Source organism: Grus americana, chromosome 1 (genome assembly GCF_028858705.1).
Source record: "Grus americana isolate bGruAme1 chromosome 1, bGruAme1.mat, whole genome shotgun sequence".
NCBI lineage: Eukaryota > Metazoa > Chordata > Aves > Gruiformes > Gruidae > Grus > Grus americana.
Window position 1 is genome coordinate 172,927,972 of NC_072852.1, and position 14,376 is coordinate 172,942,347.

General features: G+C 36.4%; 1 protein-coding gene across 16 annotated transcripts in view; it reads left to right on the forward strand.

The window, feature by feature from the left end:
- Window positions 1-14,376, forward strand: part of MYCBP2 (MYC binding protein 2) — a 205,067-nt gene that overhangs the window by 109,935 nt on the left and 80,756 nt on the right. For 12 of the 16 annotated variants that reach the window (XM_054825908.1, XM_054825926.1, XM_054825935.1 and 9 more), the window contains 7 exons: window positions 606-824; window positions 2,283-2,508; window positions 2,846-2,964; window positions 5,913-6,000; window positions 9,720-9,772; window positions 11,483-11,655; window positions 11,998-12,142. In XM_054825908.1, the coding sequence (XP_054681883.1) occupies window positions 606-824; window positions 2,283-2,508; window positions 2,846-2,964; window positions 5,913-6,000; window positions 9,720-9,772; window positions 11,483-11,655; window positions 11,998-12,142 (1,023 nt within the window). The remainder of the gene's footprint in view (window positions 1-605; window positions 825-2,282; window positions 2,509-2,845; window positions 2,965-5,912; window positions 6,001-9,719; window positions 9,773-11,482; window positions 11,656-11,997; window positions 12,143-14,376) is intronic. The other 4 variants (XM_054825916.1, XM_054826000.1, XM_054826041.1 and 1 more) reach the window with 1 other exon arrangement.

The following is a 14,376-nucleotide window of genomic DNA, read 5'->3' on the forward strand; positions in this document are numbered from 1 at the left end:
GGGAAGAAAGAGGACTGGCCACTTAAAATCTACCAGATTAATTTCATTAAAAATAGTTACAAGTTTTAGTTAACCTTGTTACTGTGAGGAACTGGAATTTATAACCAGTAGTCTTGCATTAGAAGTGTTCCTCTCCTTTGAAAATGTCATAAATATTAGAGAACAACACAATACTTAATACTACATGCAGTAAAATATGTTGAATATTTGAAAAAAACCCAATACTAATGTTGTTATAAAACAAAGTACAACTGGACTATGACTTCAATAGGGTATTTGCTTTCTCTCAACTCATGCTTATTGTTTGTTAATGTTACGGCTTTTCAGTATTAAAAAAGGTGTTTTAGTGAAGGTATGTTACAGTTGCCTACAGATACATTTTATTTCTGCTTTGGCAAGTCTCCAAGAGGAGTATTTGAGATTAATGTAGTGGTGCCTTTTCTGTCAGGATTGTGTAGATGCAGAATTGGAAGATGATCGAACAAATTGTGGTAATGATATTCTGAGAAAATCCAAAATAACCATTGTAGAGAAAGATAAGTTTGTGAGTATTGTTTTCACCCAGTCATAAGTAATACTTTATTGCCTGTGGTGTTATGTTACAGGTTGCTGTTGAGGTCTTTGGCCTGGTACAACAGTTACTTCCTTCTGTGGCAGTTCTGAATCAAAAATACGCCCCTCCAGCTTTTAACCCAAATCAGTCTACAGACAGCACTACTGGAAACCAACCAGAGCAAGGGCTTTCAGCTTGTACTACCTCCAATCACTATGCTGTTGTAGAAAGTGAGCATCCCTATAAACCTGCCTGCGTTACTCACTATAAGGTAAGCACCATTTCTAAGCACGTATGCATTTTCTTCAAAGCTTTTGACGCATGAGTTTTGTTTCATCAACATTGCTATCTGAAACATTGTTGCCATTGATGATAATTCATACTGTCTAATGTAAGAGACAGTTTCCTATATTATTACTGCTTTCTGGAGAAACCTCTGTTTGTCCAGTATGTATAGTGGAAAGTATGGTGGAAACTAGTGTAGTTTTAATCCCCTAATGCAGGTATCTACTGTAAGTCCCTAAATTTGCTCAGTCTTAGATTTTTCTATTGTCATGCACAGTTTCTTTGCTCTAAGTGTACAGATTGTAAATGTTGGAAGTCTTTTTGTGTATATGATCTAACCATATCTCAGGCTTTCTTACCTTATGCTAAAACAATGCTTTGTAAAAACAGCTAATGTCAATTCTAGTCAAATTAATATGCATTATAGTGTAGGGATCCCTATGCTGGCTATTGCTGGTCTGCCAATTTAAATTCTTCATTAATTACATCCACTTGGACCATGATTTGACATTGCAAAAGTCTCTGAAGTCCTTTTAACTGTATTAAGTCAGTGAGTAAGATTTATTCTGTCTTACATGGATGGCTATTGCAATAAAACTAGATTTTCCTCAACGTCAGTAGAGAAAGAGTGGGGTTTTTTTTCTAGTTGAGTAAAGGTCTGAGGCATAAATTCCATGCCTGAGAGATAAATTCCATGTTTCAGTTCTTGAAATAGTGAGTTCTGCAGTCTCATTGATTCCATGACAGTAAATCGAGAGGTGGCAAACCTGGAATCTTCTAAGAGCTGGAGGACATCATTAATTACTATTCCACTTGCTTGTCCTGTGAGACAGCAAGACATCCACTGCAGAAAATGTTGTCATCATACGATCTTCCTGATGCAATGATGCTTAGTATTGTTCTAAAAATTTATGGAGCTCATCTGAAACCTTAGGCTTAGTTATTACTGCTTCTGAATTTCTATAGCTATATGCTATCGTACTGCAGGCCATACTCACAGATGTGATTCAGCTGCTGTGTACTTCTCTAGGATTGCGCAAAACAGATAGTGAATGTGTGTGTTTGAAGTTTGCATTTAAAAAGGTATTTGAGAGTTAAATATTTGTAGTAGTCTGTGGTTCTTTTGTTTAATGATCCTCTGCAGAGCTCTTAAAAACAATCACAAATGGTATCATAAGTGCAAATACTTAATCTGAACATAAGTTATGATACATGATCTTAATTCAGTAAGGTGTAAAGCATTTCAGGTATATCTGAATTTCAAAGAACAAATTAGGTTAATGTTAATCTAAAGCATATCAAAACAACTGCACAGAATTACATAATTGAATCACTTTCATAGCCTAAAGAGTTAAAACTGAATGGAAATGAAGAAACAAATGTAAAAAAAAAAACTCAACAAGCCCCCAAACTTGCACATAATTAGGCTATTGTTTTGTTTTAGGTGACTTTTCCTGAATGTGTCAGGTGGATAACAATAGAGTTTGACACTCAGTGTGGCACGGCTCAATCAGAGGATGTTCTTCGTTTACTAATTCCTGTCAGAATTGCACAGAGTCTGGGATTTGGACCAAAGCATGCTTCTGTTCATGAAAACCTTAATTCATGGATAGAACTGAAAAAATTCTCTGGATCTTCAGGATGGCCTACCATGGTATTAGTATTGCCAGGTAATGAATAGATACTGCAACAATTTGTCATAATGTGAATTATTAAAATAACTAAAGAAAGTTTGATTTTTCAACTTTGTTTTCTAAGATAATTTTGCAGAAAAAAGTGTCTTCAAGCTAACAAGCGTTCATTATGAGCCATTGGTTGTACATCACTTGATTATGTTTATATTAAGTTTCTTGTTTGAAGTGTTGATTTGCATGTTATTTGTGGTTTTACTTTACATGTTATATATAAAGCCTGGGTTTGATATATGCTCATGTAGAAGAAACATACAAAAAGAGGAGAAATAGTAAATGATTTATTTATTCACTTTATCCTTTTACTTCCTATAAGGAAATGAAGCTCTTTTTTCTCTGGAGACTGCTTCAGACTACGTGAAAGATGAAAAGGCTTGTTTTTACGGTTTCAAATGTTTTGCAATTGGATATGAATTTAGTCCAGGATCTGATGAGGTAAGGAAAAAGTGAAATGGTTACTTGCTGCACAAATTAATTCTCTCCTATAAGGCTAATTTTTTTGGTAAAAATATTTGTATTTCCACTTCTGATGAAGTAACATTAGCAAAATATTTTTAAATTAATTTCATATAAGTTTTTAACATTTTTTGTTACAGACATTATTTGTTTGGAATTCTTTAATCTGAATATCTGAATGGCTTTTTTTTTTTTTAAATAACTGTGACAGTCTGCAAATACAAAACATGATTTTTATCTAGTATGTCAATGGGATATGAAATTTCCTAAAATTCTGACAGTCTTCCATCAGAAATCCAAAGGATTGGGGCTTTCAGATACACGATGATTAGTATTCTACTGTCACTGCCACTTACAGGATAACAGACTTGCATTATTTTTCACTCGTACCAATGTTCACTTGTAGCAGAACTCTCCAACTCCCTGGCTGTGCTCATTTAGGCTACCTGAGATTTTGCACAGTGGTCACCTCATCTGGCCTTTAAGAACATGAGTCATTTCCACCACTGTTTCTTTGTTGCAAAGGGAAGATAAAATTTCTTCGTGTCCTTGGGCCAGTGCTTTATTTTGGCTTATTTTAAGAGATTACTAAAAATACTTAATATGCTTTATAGTAATTCCAGAAGAATAGCCCTTCCCTTATCTTGGAGTCTTTGGGCCTATGACTTCACATGAACTTCAGAAGATCTGCATCTTGCTTAAATCTTCTGTGAGGTAGTGTACCTCATCTTATTCCTGGATTCTGCTCAAGCTAAATCATGTCTTTATGTTTTCAAAATGTGAGATTCTTTGGAATTTCATAACATATCAGATAAGAAAACATACCATAAAACTATTAGTTATGATGGTCTCATCAGCTTGCAGCAAATCAGATTTATAAATCCTATAGATAATCTAAATAGTCTGTGTTTGAGAAGTAATACTAATAATTTTTGCTTAAGCAGAAATAAAGATGCAGATTCATATACATCATTAACTTTTTAAAAGCATTTACAAAGAAATTTGCTGGCATGTTTTTAATGCTCAGTGCTAAAACATGCTAGCCGATATGTTACTTATATAATCCAAGGAACAGTTGCAAGTAATTGCTTTCAAACATACCTTTTTATAGCCCAAACACTCTAACATTCTATAAATAGAAAAGCAAATTTTACAGTGTTTAAGCTACCTTGCGTCTCGGGCCTAAGCCTCCCTAAGTAACTTAAGTAATTGGACACACAATGCAAGTTTCCTGTTCTTTTGGGAATGTTGTGATGACAATTTTCCGAAGTGTCACCACTGATAGAAAAAGAAGCATATGTTTTGATGACCACTGTGTTTTCTCTAGCTTAAAGGAACAAAGTATTAGTAATTCAACTCAGTGGGATTAATTTTTGCACATCTGATTCTCTCTCCTTCCAAAGGACAAGCTTCTGGCACAGTTACCTAACTATATTGTATCGTATGACATTCATTGTTAGGGAAGCCTCTGCAAAAACTGAAAGATGTCATTGAGTGTGAGCAAGCGCATCAAGGAGTCAGGTGTAGTTAAACTATTAAAGTTTGTTTAAACCTAGAATTTCTGCAAAAATTGTAGATTTATGCTTTGCTGAATGAAACAGAAGGCTTTTTGTTGGTCATTATTAAATTACAAAATATATGTAAGAACTGCCTTCTGCATAAAGGGTATTCAGACAGCAAGGAACTGTCAGGTGGGTTGATCCACGTTTCACATCTTTACTTCCTTGCTATTTCAGAACCTGCTGTTTTGAGTCCTAAAGATGCAGTTTATCAAGGGTTTAGTTTAAAATGCATTTTTGGAGATTTTTCAGTTTGCTTGGGAGTCTGAGAATACAAGGCAAGTCTAGGGTTACTGATTTTGAAAACTTTCAAAAGAAGGATTTTTTTGCCTATCCTATATATTGCCAGTTTCTGTAAGTCTGCCTAGAAAATCCATCAGACAGAGGTTTCCCATCTCCCTCACTGGTTTTTGGTGTTGTTTTTTTTTTCCTTCCATGAGAGGCATCTGTCAGAGGTGTGCTGAACCACCCACAGATTTCTTTAAAATTTAAAATTGCTGTTAGTGTCAACACCTTTGTGTGACCAACATTAAAGAGGTTGTGCTTGCATGTAGCTGGGACAAGTTGAAGGGAAAATATCAAATAAATTTAAGTAGCTACAATCTCCCTAGCCATTCCTCACTCCTTGCACCCAGCCTCCTTTCTTCCATGTAACACTGTGCATGGTCTGTTCTTTATTTTTCCTTACAAATAGAGCTGAAAGATGCTGATGGAGACACTTTCACGTGTTTTCAGTGACAAGTCTGGGTGCAGAGGGGAGTCGTCTTATTTCTCGTAAGAGCAGCATCAGTGGGAAGAAATAACTTTCAGGGCCAATAGAAGGGAGAAACTGTTAAGGGCGTCTCCTAGGATTTATAATGGAGAAAAGGAAATTACGGAATCTTTTTGCCATCCTTGCCTTTCCAACTAGAGAATGGGAAGAGGGGGGAAAAAGTTATGAACAGTACTACCTTTGAACAAGATGGTAATGTGAGCTTGTGTGGTATGTATATACGTACAGCTTAGAAGAGGCATTGCTTTGCAATCTGAATATGTATCAGTAGGGTTTTTTGTGTTAGGAAGTTCCCTTTCTCTTTAACATTACAGACAAAAGACAATTATCATCTTTATATGTTCTTGCTAGGCTACCAGAAGCGTAGTACTCATTTATTCATAGCCTTGCCTAGTTGAAATTGTTCTAAAAATTTGGTACTGTGGCCCATGTCACAGCTAAACATGAAAGTCTAGGTGTGTTGTAGGAAGAATATCACTGAGAAAAGTCAAACTGGAACACACAATATTTCTCAGGATAAAGCAATGTCAGGAAAATGCATTCATTGTCCTATTTTCTGAAACAATTTTTGTTTTGAAATTTGTTTCAATTTGAAGGGTATTATTCAGCTGGAGAAAGAATTGGCCAACTTAGGAGGATCATGTGCAGCAGCTTTGATGAAGAAAGATCTAGCGCTTCCTATTGGTAAGCCCTACTCAAAGAATATACTTTGTTACTTCATCGTTTCGGGTTTTCTGAATGAATACTACCTCTAAGTCTTAATGTTGCTTTTAGTTAGAGATGATCATACAAAATTGATTCTTAAAACTGAATTAATCAAACAAGTTAATAAAGTGGTGTTTTCTGCTTACGCTGTTCCCTTCATATGTGTATGGGGAGGAGGGAATCCTGGTCATTTAAATCTGAACCAACTCACCCCATCCACAGGTAGTGTATCAGTGTACGAGCTATGTCCTACAGTTTCCTCGTGGTACTTCACAAATGTGCAGGTATCTTATTTGTATTTCTCTCTCACTGATTTTTCTCCCTGCACTCCACACCTTTCTGAAAGAAAAACACCTGCTGCATTAAATTTCAAAATTTAAAATGACTTGTTTAAAATTGAAATTGCATCTGTAGACCTTAGAGTCTCAAATATTTGTGCTGTAGGTTTTTTTACGATTACAAAAAAAACCCACATACTTTTACAACAGATACAGCACCTAAGTTTGCAATTAAAAATGCAAGGAAAAATACAAGTTTATGAAAATTAATGGATACAGAGATTGAATTACAGCTTTCTAGTGATTAAGTCATATTCTGTGTAATAGCATTTGTCCTAATTAGCAGTAGTGTATAGGAAAAAAGGGCTCATGATCTATAATAGGATATCTTTTTGATCATTTTAATTTAGGAGTACAAATGAGAGCTCAAATACTTTTAATGAGACTGGAAGTGTGTATTAATGAGCAGGAGGGCATTGATCAGAGTGCAATTATAACCACAAAACCTAATTTGAATTTTTTAACCCGTATTTTGCTTGTGTATTTGAATGTGCAATTTTCTTACTTTATGTTGTAAATAGGCGCCTCAATTGCACTGATAGATCTGTATTTCTCTCTCAAAAGTACAGGCAATTCTGTAGTTTAAATAGTTCCCTCTCCTCTTATCCTCCAAATAGCCACATTAACTCATTAGTTTTGTTGACTTCCCTAGCACCCATTTTACATGGGAGAACCCAATACCTGTTCTGCTATGCAAAAAAAAAAAAAAAAAAAATTGAAATTCTTCTAACTTAATTTCCCAGGTTTGAAATACTTCATACTTCTCTCTGAAGAGTTTTTTGTTTTGTTCTAATTTTGAATGTCTAAAACAAGAAGAGGAAGTAGGTAGTACATAGATTGGCTTTATATGCTTTCAGGTAGAAGGAATTTGAAATAAAACATGCAGTTAAGTTACCTATGCAGTCTCAGCCGCCTATATAAGTGGTTGTGTCCGATCTGAAAGAGAGGAGGGATAGGTGCATTGCTTGTAAAGAGTTTCCTGATTAGTGACGTAATTACCATTGATTCATCTGACCTGTTTACCTAACACCAACTCGAGGACTTCAGCCAAGTCCGTTAGTGTTGCTGATAATATTACAAAGCTAATGACAGACAGACGTCACACCTGTGTGTTGTTTCTCTACAAGACTGCTGAACCCTGTGAATAAACAGGAGTGGTGAATTATAGGTGCAGTGGCAGTGTTTGCAGATGTAAACGGCTGTGTAGCCTTTTTTAAGATCATTTTCAGTTGTCTGTAATTTTGCTTTATGTGTTTTGCTTGGTGTCTCAGAAAAACACTGTAGCAGGAAAAGAGGTAAAATGTGGTTTTTCTAGAGCAACATTTACATGACTGTCAGACTACTTTTCCTTTTTCTGCATTCTAAATTATGTATCTTCTACCTTTTGCTGCAAGTGAAATGGTGTCTTAAAAAATACTGTATTATTGCTATTGCTCATCTGCAGAGCAGTATCATCTTATTCATGGAATGGAGTGTCCTTTAAGAAAAACCTGTGTAATCATATAAAAGACTGTCTTGTAATGCATATACACAAGAAGGCCCTTTGTGTTAGACTTCTCATACTTTATAATTTTTTATAATTTCTACAGTTTTACCTTTGTTCCATGTGTGGATGTATACAGCCTAAAGAAAGTAACCTCAGAAAAAGTCTCACTCCAGAAAAGAATTAGCAGCTTAACTCACAATGTCTGAACTCTGAGCTTTGCCTTTAGAAGTTAGGCAACTAGCTGTAAGCTAGTAGCTTAGATACCTTGTAATACCTAAGTCTGAGCTCATTATCTCATTCTCCACTGCCCAAAAGTAGGTGAAGTAAATCCCGCTCCATTTCCCAGATACTCTGTAGACCTCTGGATCCAACTAAGTGCTCTTAAAACCTGGCGATTTTAATGAAGACAATAAGAAACTTCATGAATGTGGCAGGATTTTAAGAAAAGGAAATAGGAAACACATCATTGAAAATTCTCACCCGATACACTTGTAGAAGGTTGTGCAAAGAGCATCATAGGAGTTAAAAAAAAAAAAAAATACTTGTTTGGAAACTTTCTGTCAAGGAAAATAGGATGATTGAACTGACTTCAAATCAGAGTTACTAGTTCTTATTGACATCCTTGTAGGACCCTTCCATCTTCAGCTTTATTTGCATGATTTATCTTGGCATATTGACTTTAAAGAGGTTGTCCTTCACAAAGACCTTGCTTTTTAATAATTGCTGTAGTGGGTATATACTGTATACAAATAGCCAAATACTTATATAAGTATTCCTCTGGAACCATTAGGAAAAAAAAGTGTTTTGAAAGGACATCAAGAAGGCTTTAGTCTTTGCTCCAAGGGAAGGTGGACCAGACAGTGATTCTTTCATGTATTAGGAAAACTTTATCTTTGAAAGTACACCCAAATACTGTTTGAGTTGCCATGTTCAAAAGTTCACACTTCCTCCTTTCCAGTTCTCCAAGACTCACATTTTTGAGTCTTTGCATCTTTGCTTCTTCCCAAGAGGCAGATCTGGTCTGTGACTAAGATCTAACTCAAACAGCAATGTGGAATTGATCGATGTATTTAACATTATTACTTACTTAATTGTTTCAAGTTTGGTAGAAGTCATTTCTGAGAGCAGAGTTTTTATATATCTTCTTTTCTTTGAATTTTAAAAAATATCTTAGGACTTGATTCTTCCCATTTCTCTTTCTTGTTTCTTACTAGTAGAATTGCCTGACATGTTTTTGAGAGAGAGTAGAAATATGGTAACCTTATCTGTTTTACTTTTCTGTTAAAAGACTGTGTTTGGCAATTCTAGTCACCCTGGAATCAGACTTTTGAGTTGCAATTGTGAGAAAGAAATATTGTATAATAGAATCTATTTCAGTTTTATGTTTTGGGAGGAATCATAATTTACAAAATTGTGCAGAGTTTATCAGGTTTTCAAATACTGTTACTAGGGTAAGTTCTTAAAAGGGAGCAGCTGGTGCATACTTATAGGTACTGCTTCCCAGAAACCATCCTGACCTTCCAAAATCTTTTTCTGAAAGTATCTAGTCACATCCAAAGACTTGCCATACATATAGTCTTGGAGATAAGACGACAAGTACTCAGTTTTTGTTTTGCATAATGTATATTGTTTATTTGCTTGTGCACTGAACTACACAGTACTGCATGTTTACTATGTTACTTGAAAATATGAATCTTTCAATTGCTGGTTAAAAAATGTTACACATCATCTTGCAAACTTAAATTTTGTAGTATAAAAGGCTTCACTAACCACAACTGAATTTTACATTCCACCATATGTAGATAAATGGCAATATTTATTGTTATAAAAAAAAGTTTATTTTTTTGTTGTGAAAATAAGTTCTATTTTTACAGCAGGTAATGAATTTGAAGAAGATCTTGAGATTCTTGAAGAGGCTGCTTTACAGGTATACTGCTGCCTTTTTTTCCACTGCAACATACTTCAGCACGTGATTGCATTTGAAACTTTTTGACTGCTACAGACGAAAATCGCTTGTAAGGTTTTTATAATAGGAGGGAATCTGGCTTGTTATAAAACAGTTTAAGAAGTCTTACAGAAGTTTTAGTATTTACATCAAATGTTTTTTAAAATAAATCTCTTAGAAAAAAATGCATAGAATATCACAGAGGAAGTTAGATGACCAAGTACATTTCAAAATATTTAGGTGTCTGGCTTAGGTTCCATGATTTAACAAATTTTAGATGTTACCAAAATTACTGCTGCATGTGTCTTTGTAATTGGAGAAAAAAAAAAAATCACTTTTTCCATTGAATGGTAATATTTATCAAGTGCAATAATATGATTGCAGTTGTTCTGGATTAATGAGATATTTTATTTGTTGTGATGTTTGACGTGACCAGCATTAGCTGGTCAATAGTTCCCTAGTTATAGCCCCTAGCTGATGATGCACAGTGAAAAAGGAGTTTTCACATTCTGTCTCTCTCCTAATTTTCTTCAGGGCAACTGTTTTGAAATTTAGTTGTCACAGTACTTGGTGGAAAAACGTATCAGTGTTAGTGGAGCACCTCTCCTATGAAGACAGGCTGAGAGAGTTGGGATTGTTCAGCCTGGAGAAGGGAAGGCTCTGGGGAGACCCAGTTGCGGTCTTCCAGTACCTAAATGGGGCTTATAAGAAATCTGGAGAGGGACTCTTTACAAGGGCGTGTAGTGATAGGACAAGAGGTAATGGCTTTAAACTGAAGGAGGGTCGATTTAGATTAGATGTGAGAAAGAAATTCTTTACTATGACGGTGGGTGGTGAGACACTGGAACAGGTTGCCCAGAGAAGCTGTGGATGCCCCCTCCCTGGAAGTGTTCAGGGCCAGGTTGGATGGGGCTTTGGGCAACCTGGTCTAGTGGAGGGTGTCCCTGCCCATGGCAGGGGGGTTGGAACTAGATGATCTTTGAGGTCCCTTCCAACCCAAACCATTCTATGATTCTACAGTGTGACTCCATTGCACAGGCCCTAGATGACAGAGCAGGAAACAGAAACTGTCTAGGAGGAATCAGATGTTCCTTGAAAGAAATATTTTTTTTTCTTTTTAAGAAATCTGTTCTGGGACTCACTGTGTTCTAATTCAAAACATGAGCTAAGAGTGTACATGTGAGCAACGGATTCATTTTTGCTTGTAATCCTGTCTGTTTATGCATCTTTCTACCTTCCTTCCCTTCTGGCAAAGAAGGGATTTCTTTTACTGTCTCACCCAAAAATGTCTGTCTTAAGAGATCTACTTTTCTATAAGTTACATCTCCAACCTTTTGTTTTCTTTTGGAACATGCTTATTGGTCACATTTTCAGAACGGCTTTCTTCATTCTTTTCCTGGTCACAATTCAGTAGTTTAGGATACTCTTACCATGGAAGTTTATGTTACTTTATTCTTTCTTCCAGAAATTCTCTCTTAATTGAAGCTCATTTAATCTCATTTGACATAAATTATTGTTTTATAGACTGAACTGACTTTTTTTTAAAACTTTCATCAGAGTAAAGTTTATCCACTCTTCTACTTGAGTGGTTGTCTGTGCCAGTTGTCTCATATTATGGGGAAGTGTCTACGCGTAAGATACTGAAAAGCTCTTTTGTCTCTATCCTTTCATTCCAACCCCTGCAAAAAAAAGGTGTGCAAATCTCATGCTGGCATCCTCGGGAAAGGCTTGGCACTATCTCACTCACCAACCATTTTGGAAGCTCTTGAAGGAAATCTTCCACTGCAGGTACAAAGCAATGAGCAGTCATTTCTGGAGGATTTCATTGCTTGTGTACCAGGATCAAGTGGTGGACGACTTGCAAGGTAAAATGTTTGTGTGCTGCATGAATAAACTCATTACTTTATAGTTGTAATCTTTAAGTTTTGCAACAAAATAGAAAATGCTTAGTTATGTGTTAGATTTCAAAACTTGTGCACTGTTGCTTGTCTGTACAACTAGCTGTAGAACTTTAATAGTTACATCAAATGATAGTTAAGAAGAACTATTTGACTGTGTTGTTTCTATTAATATGTTCGGTAAAAGCATTTAAGTATTCAGACCTTCTGCATCCTTTCTTAGCTGGAAGTCATGTTTGTACAGAGCAAGAATTTATCTTTTGGGGGCCTGTGAGAGATTTTAATATTAAGTGTTTGTCTTTGTTGTAGGTGGCTTCAGCCAGATTCATATGCTGATCCTCAAAAAACATCATTGATTTTGAATAAGGATGACATTCGATGTGGTTGGCCAACCGTTATTACGGTACAAACAAAAGACCAGTATGGGGACGTTGTTCATGTTCCTAATATGAAGGTAATTATGGCTGTTCTTATACTTAGTCATGCCTTCTTTTAGTATTTGTTGTAGATATTCCACAGAACACACGTGCACAGGGCACAGTGACACTTGTAAATTCAATGTAGTCACACTTTCTTGCCTCAGTCCACAAAATTATGAAATTCTGTATTACGCCAACACCATTCGGTGCAATTTACAGCTTGTCTGTAATGAGTTATGCATGTGCAGCTTGTGAAATTAATCAGTTGTAGACAATGTTTGATGGCGGTGATGTGTATGGTGACAAGAATCCATTTTTTAACTTGTAAGCCAGGAAAGAGGATTATAAATTTTAAAGTGAATAATTGTGATGGAAAAAAAAGAATCAGAAGCACTTTGATGGACCATTTTATAGTCACTTTATTTTAGACTAGAACAGCTCTTCCCCTTTTCTTTTTCTAATATTCGAAAGTTCTGTAGTCTTTGGTTTTGGTGTTTTTTTGATTGTTGAAGTACTGGAAAGGAAGCATTCATGACAGCCTCAGGAAGAATTGGAAAACCCTTGCAGGCTTTGGAGTAAAACCTATGGGATATGTATAAAAGTTGGCTGCTTGATTTGAAATAGCAAAGCATACAAATTGAACACAAAACGTTTTTCATGTGGTTTTAATAAAGTAGGTTACATCTGTGTTTCGAAGCCCACTATTACTCTGGAGTAGTACAAATATTTTCAAGACTTGCTTTTGTTCAAGCCCAAAAGTAGGTGAAGTACCTTATACAAAGGCATAATTCCTGTCATAAGAACTCTCAAATCCATTCTTCGTATAGCATGTAATAATCAAGAGTTATTTTACAGGGACCTGTAGACTCATAGTTCATTAATGTGTTTACAACAGTAACACAAGAATCAGTCACAAACACAGCTTGATTGCAATTTAAATGTGTGGTTACTGACTTAAATGTGTGACAAAGGAAGTAGAAAACTTTTTAAGTAGTGATTTTACTCTATCAATCAAGAAGAGGATATGTCAAAATATACACATGAAAATTGTGGTTGGATTTCTTGTTTAATTACTATTTTTCTTCATGAATGTATTAAAGTAACAAATCTTAATTCAATTTAATCATTCTGTTGGACTCATTCAGTGTGCAATGTGCTGATGTAACTTCCAGTAAATTAAAACAGCATTTGAAATCTGCACCAACTGAATGCATTTTATTGCAGATTTAGGATGAGTAGTGAGTAAACTTATTTTCCAGATAGTCTCTTCTGTTATAGTTGAATTGAGACAAACAGAGTCCAAAGTAAATCCAATCTGTATTTATTAAGGTAGGAAAGCAAAAGCAGCGCTGGGCGGCCGGGGAGTCGCAGCTCCACCAAAGGCTCGCCAGGTAGAAAAGCAAAAGCAGCGCTGGGCGGCCGGGGAGCCGCGGCTCCGCCAAGGGCTCGCGAATTCAAACAAGCTAAACAGCCCCCTTTATAGGTTGATTTTCGCGCCTTTCTGCTTCTTCGGTTATCGTGGCTCCTCCAAGTCTGGGTAGTTTGTTACAGAGATACAAGTTGTCATAGTAACATAGCACTGCAATTTGCAACATTTTGGTTAAGCCTCACCAAACAGGATGTTCTCTGGTGCAGCATGGTGCAGAAAGATTGCTTTTTCTCATCTAACCCATTTTGATCACCAAATTACCTCCAATTACTTATTACATCTTCTTCCTCAGAAAACTAAGTAAAGCTGACCGTTACCTGCACTAATGGAGGTCTGTGGTATCTCTAGGGAAAAAAAGGCAGATAGAATGTGTTAAATGTGCTGATGTAATAGGGTGGCGGAGCTAGCCAAGCTCAAACCTGGCCACTGCTGATCCAGATCCAGCAGGCTCTGAAACCTGTGCACTCCTTTGGAAGGCTCTTTTCCCTACTTCGTAGCATCTTCTGTTGTAGGAAAGCTTAGCCAGGCATACCAGACTACGTGCTGCTTCCCAGGGAGTGCTCTGGCACTGGCCCTTACTGATCATGTGCAAAGTCATCTGGGTGCTTCTTTGCTGTACATTCACGTTTTTCAGAGATGCTGTGGTTGGCTTTGCAAAGTGTGAAGTGTAGACACGTAGGTTTTTGTCGTGGTTTAGGCCCAGCCGGTAGCTGGGTGCCACGCGGCCGCTCACTCACCCCTCCCCCAGCGGGATGGGAGAGGAGAAGTATAACAAAAGGCTTGGGTCGAGATAAGGACAGGGAGAGATCACTCACTAATTACCATCACGAGCAAAACAGA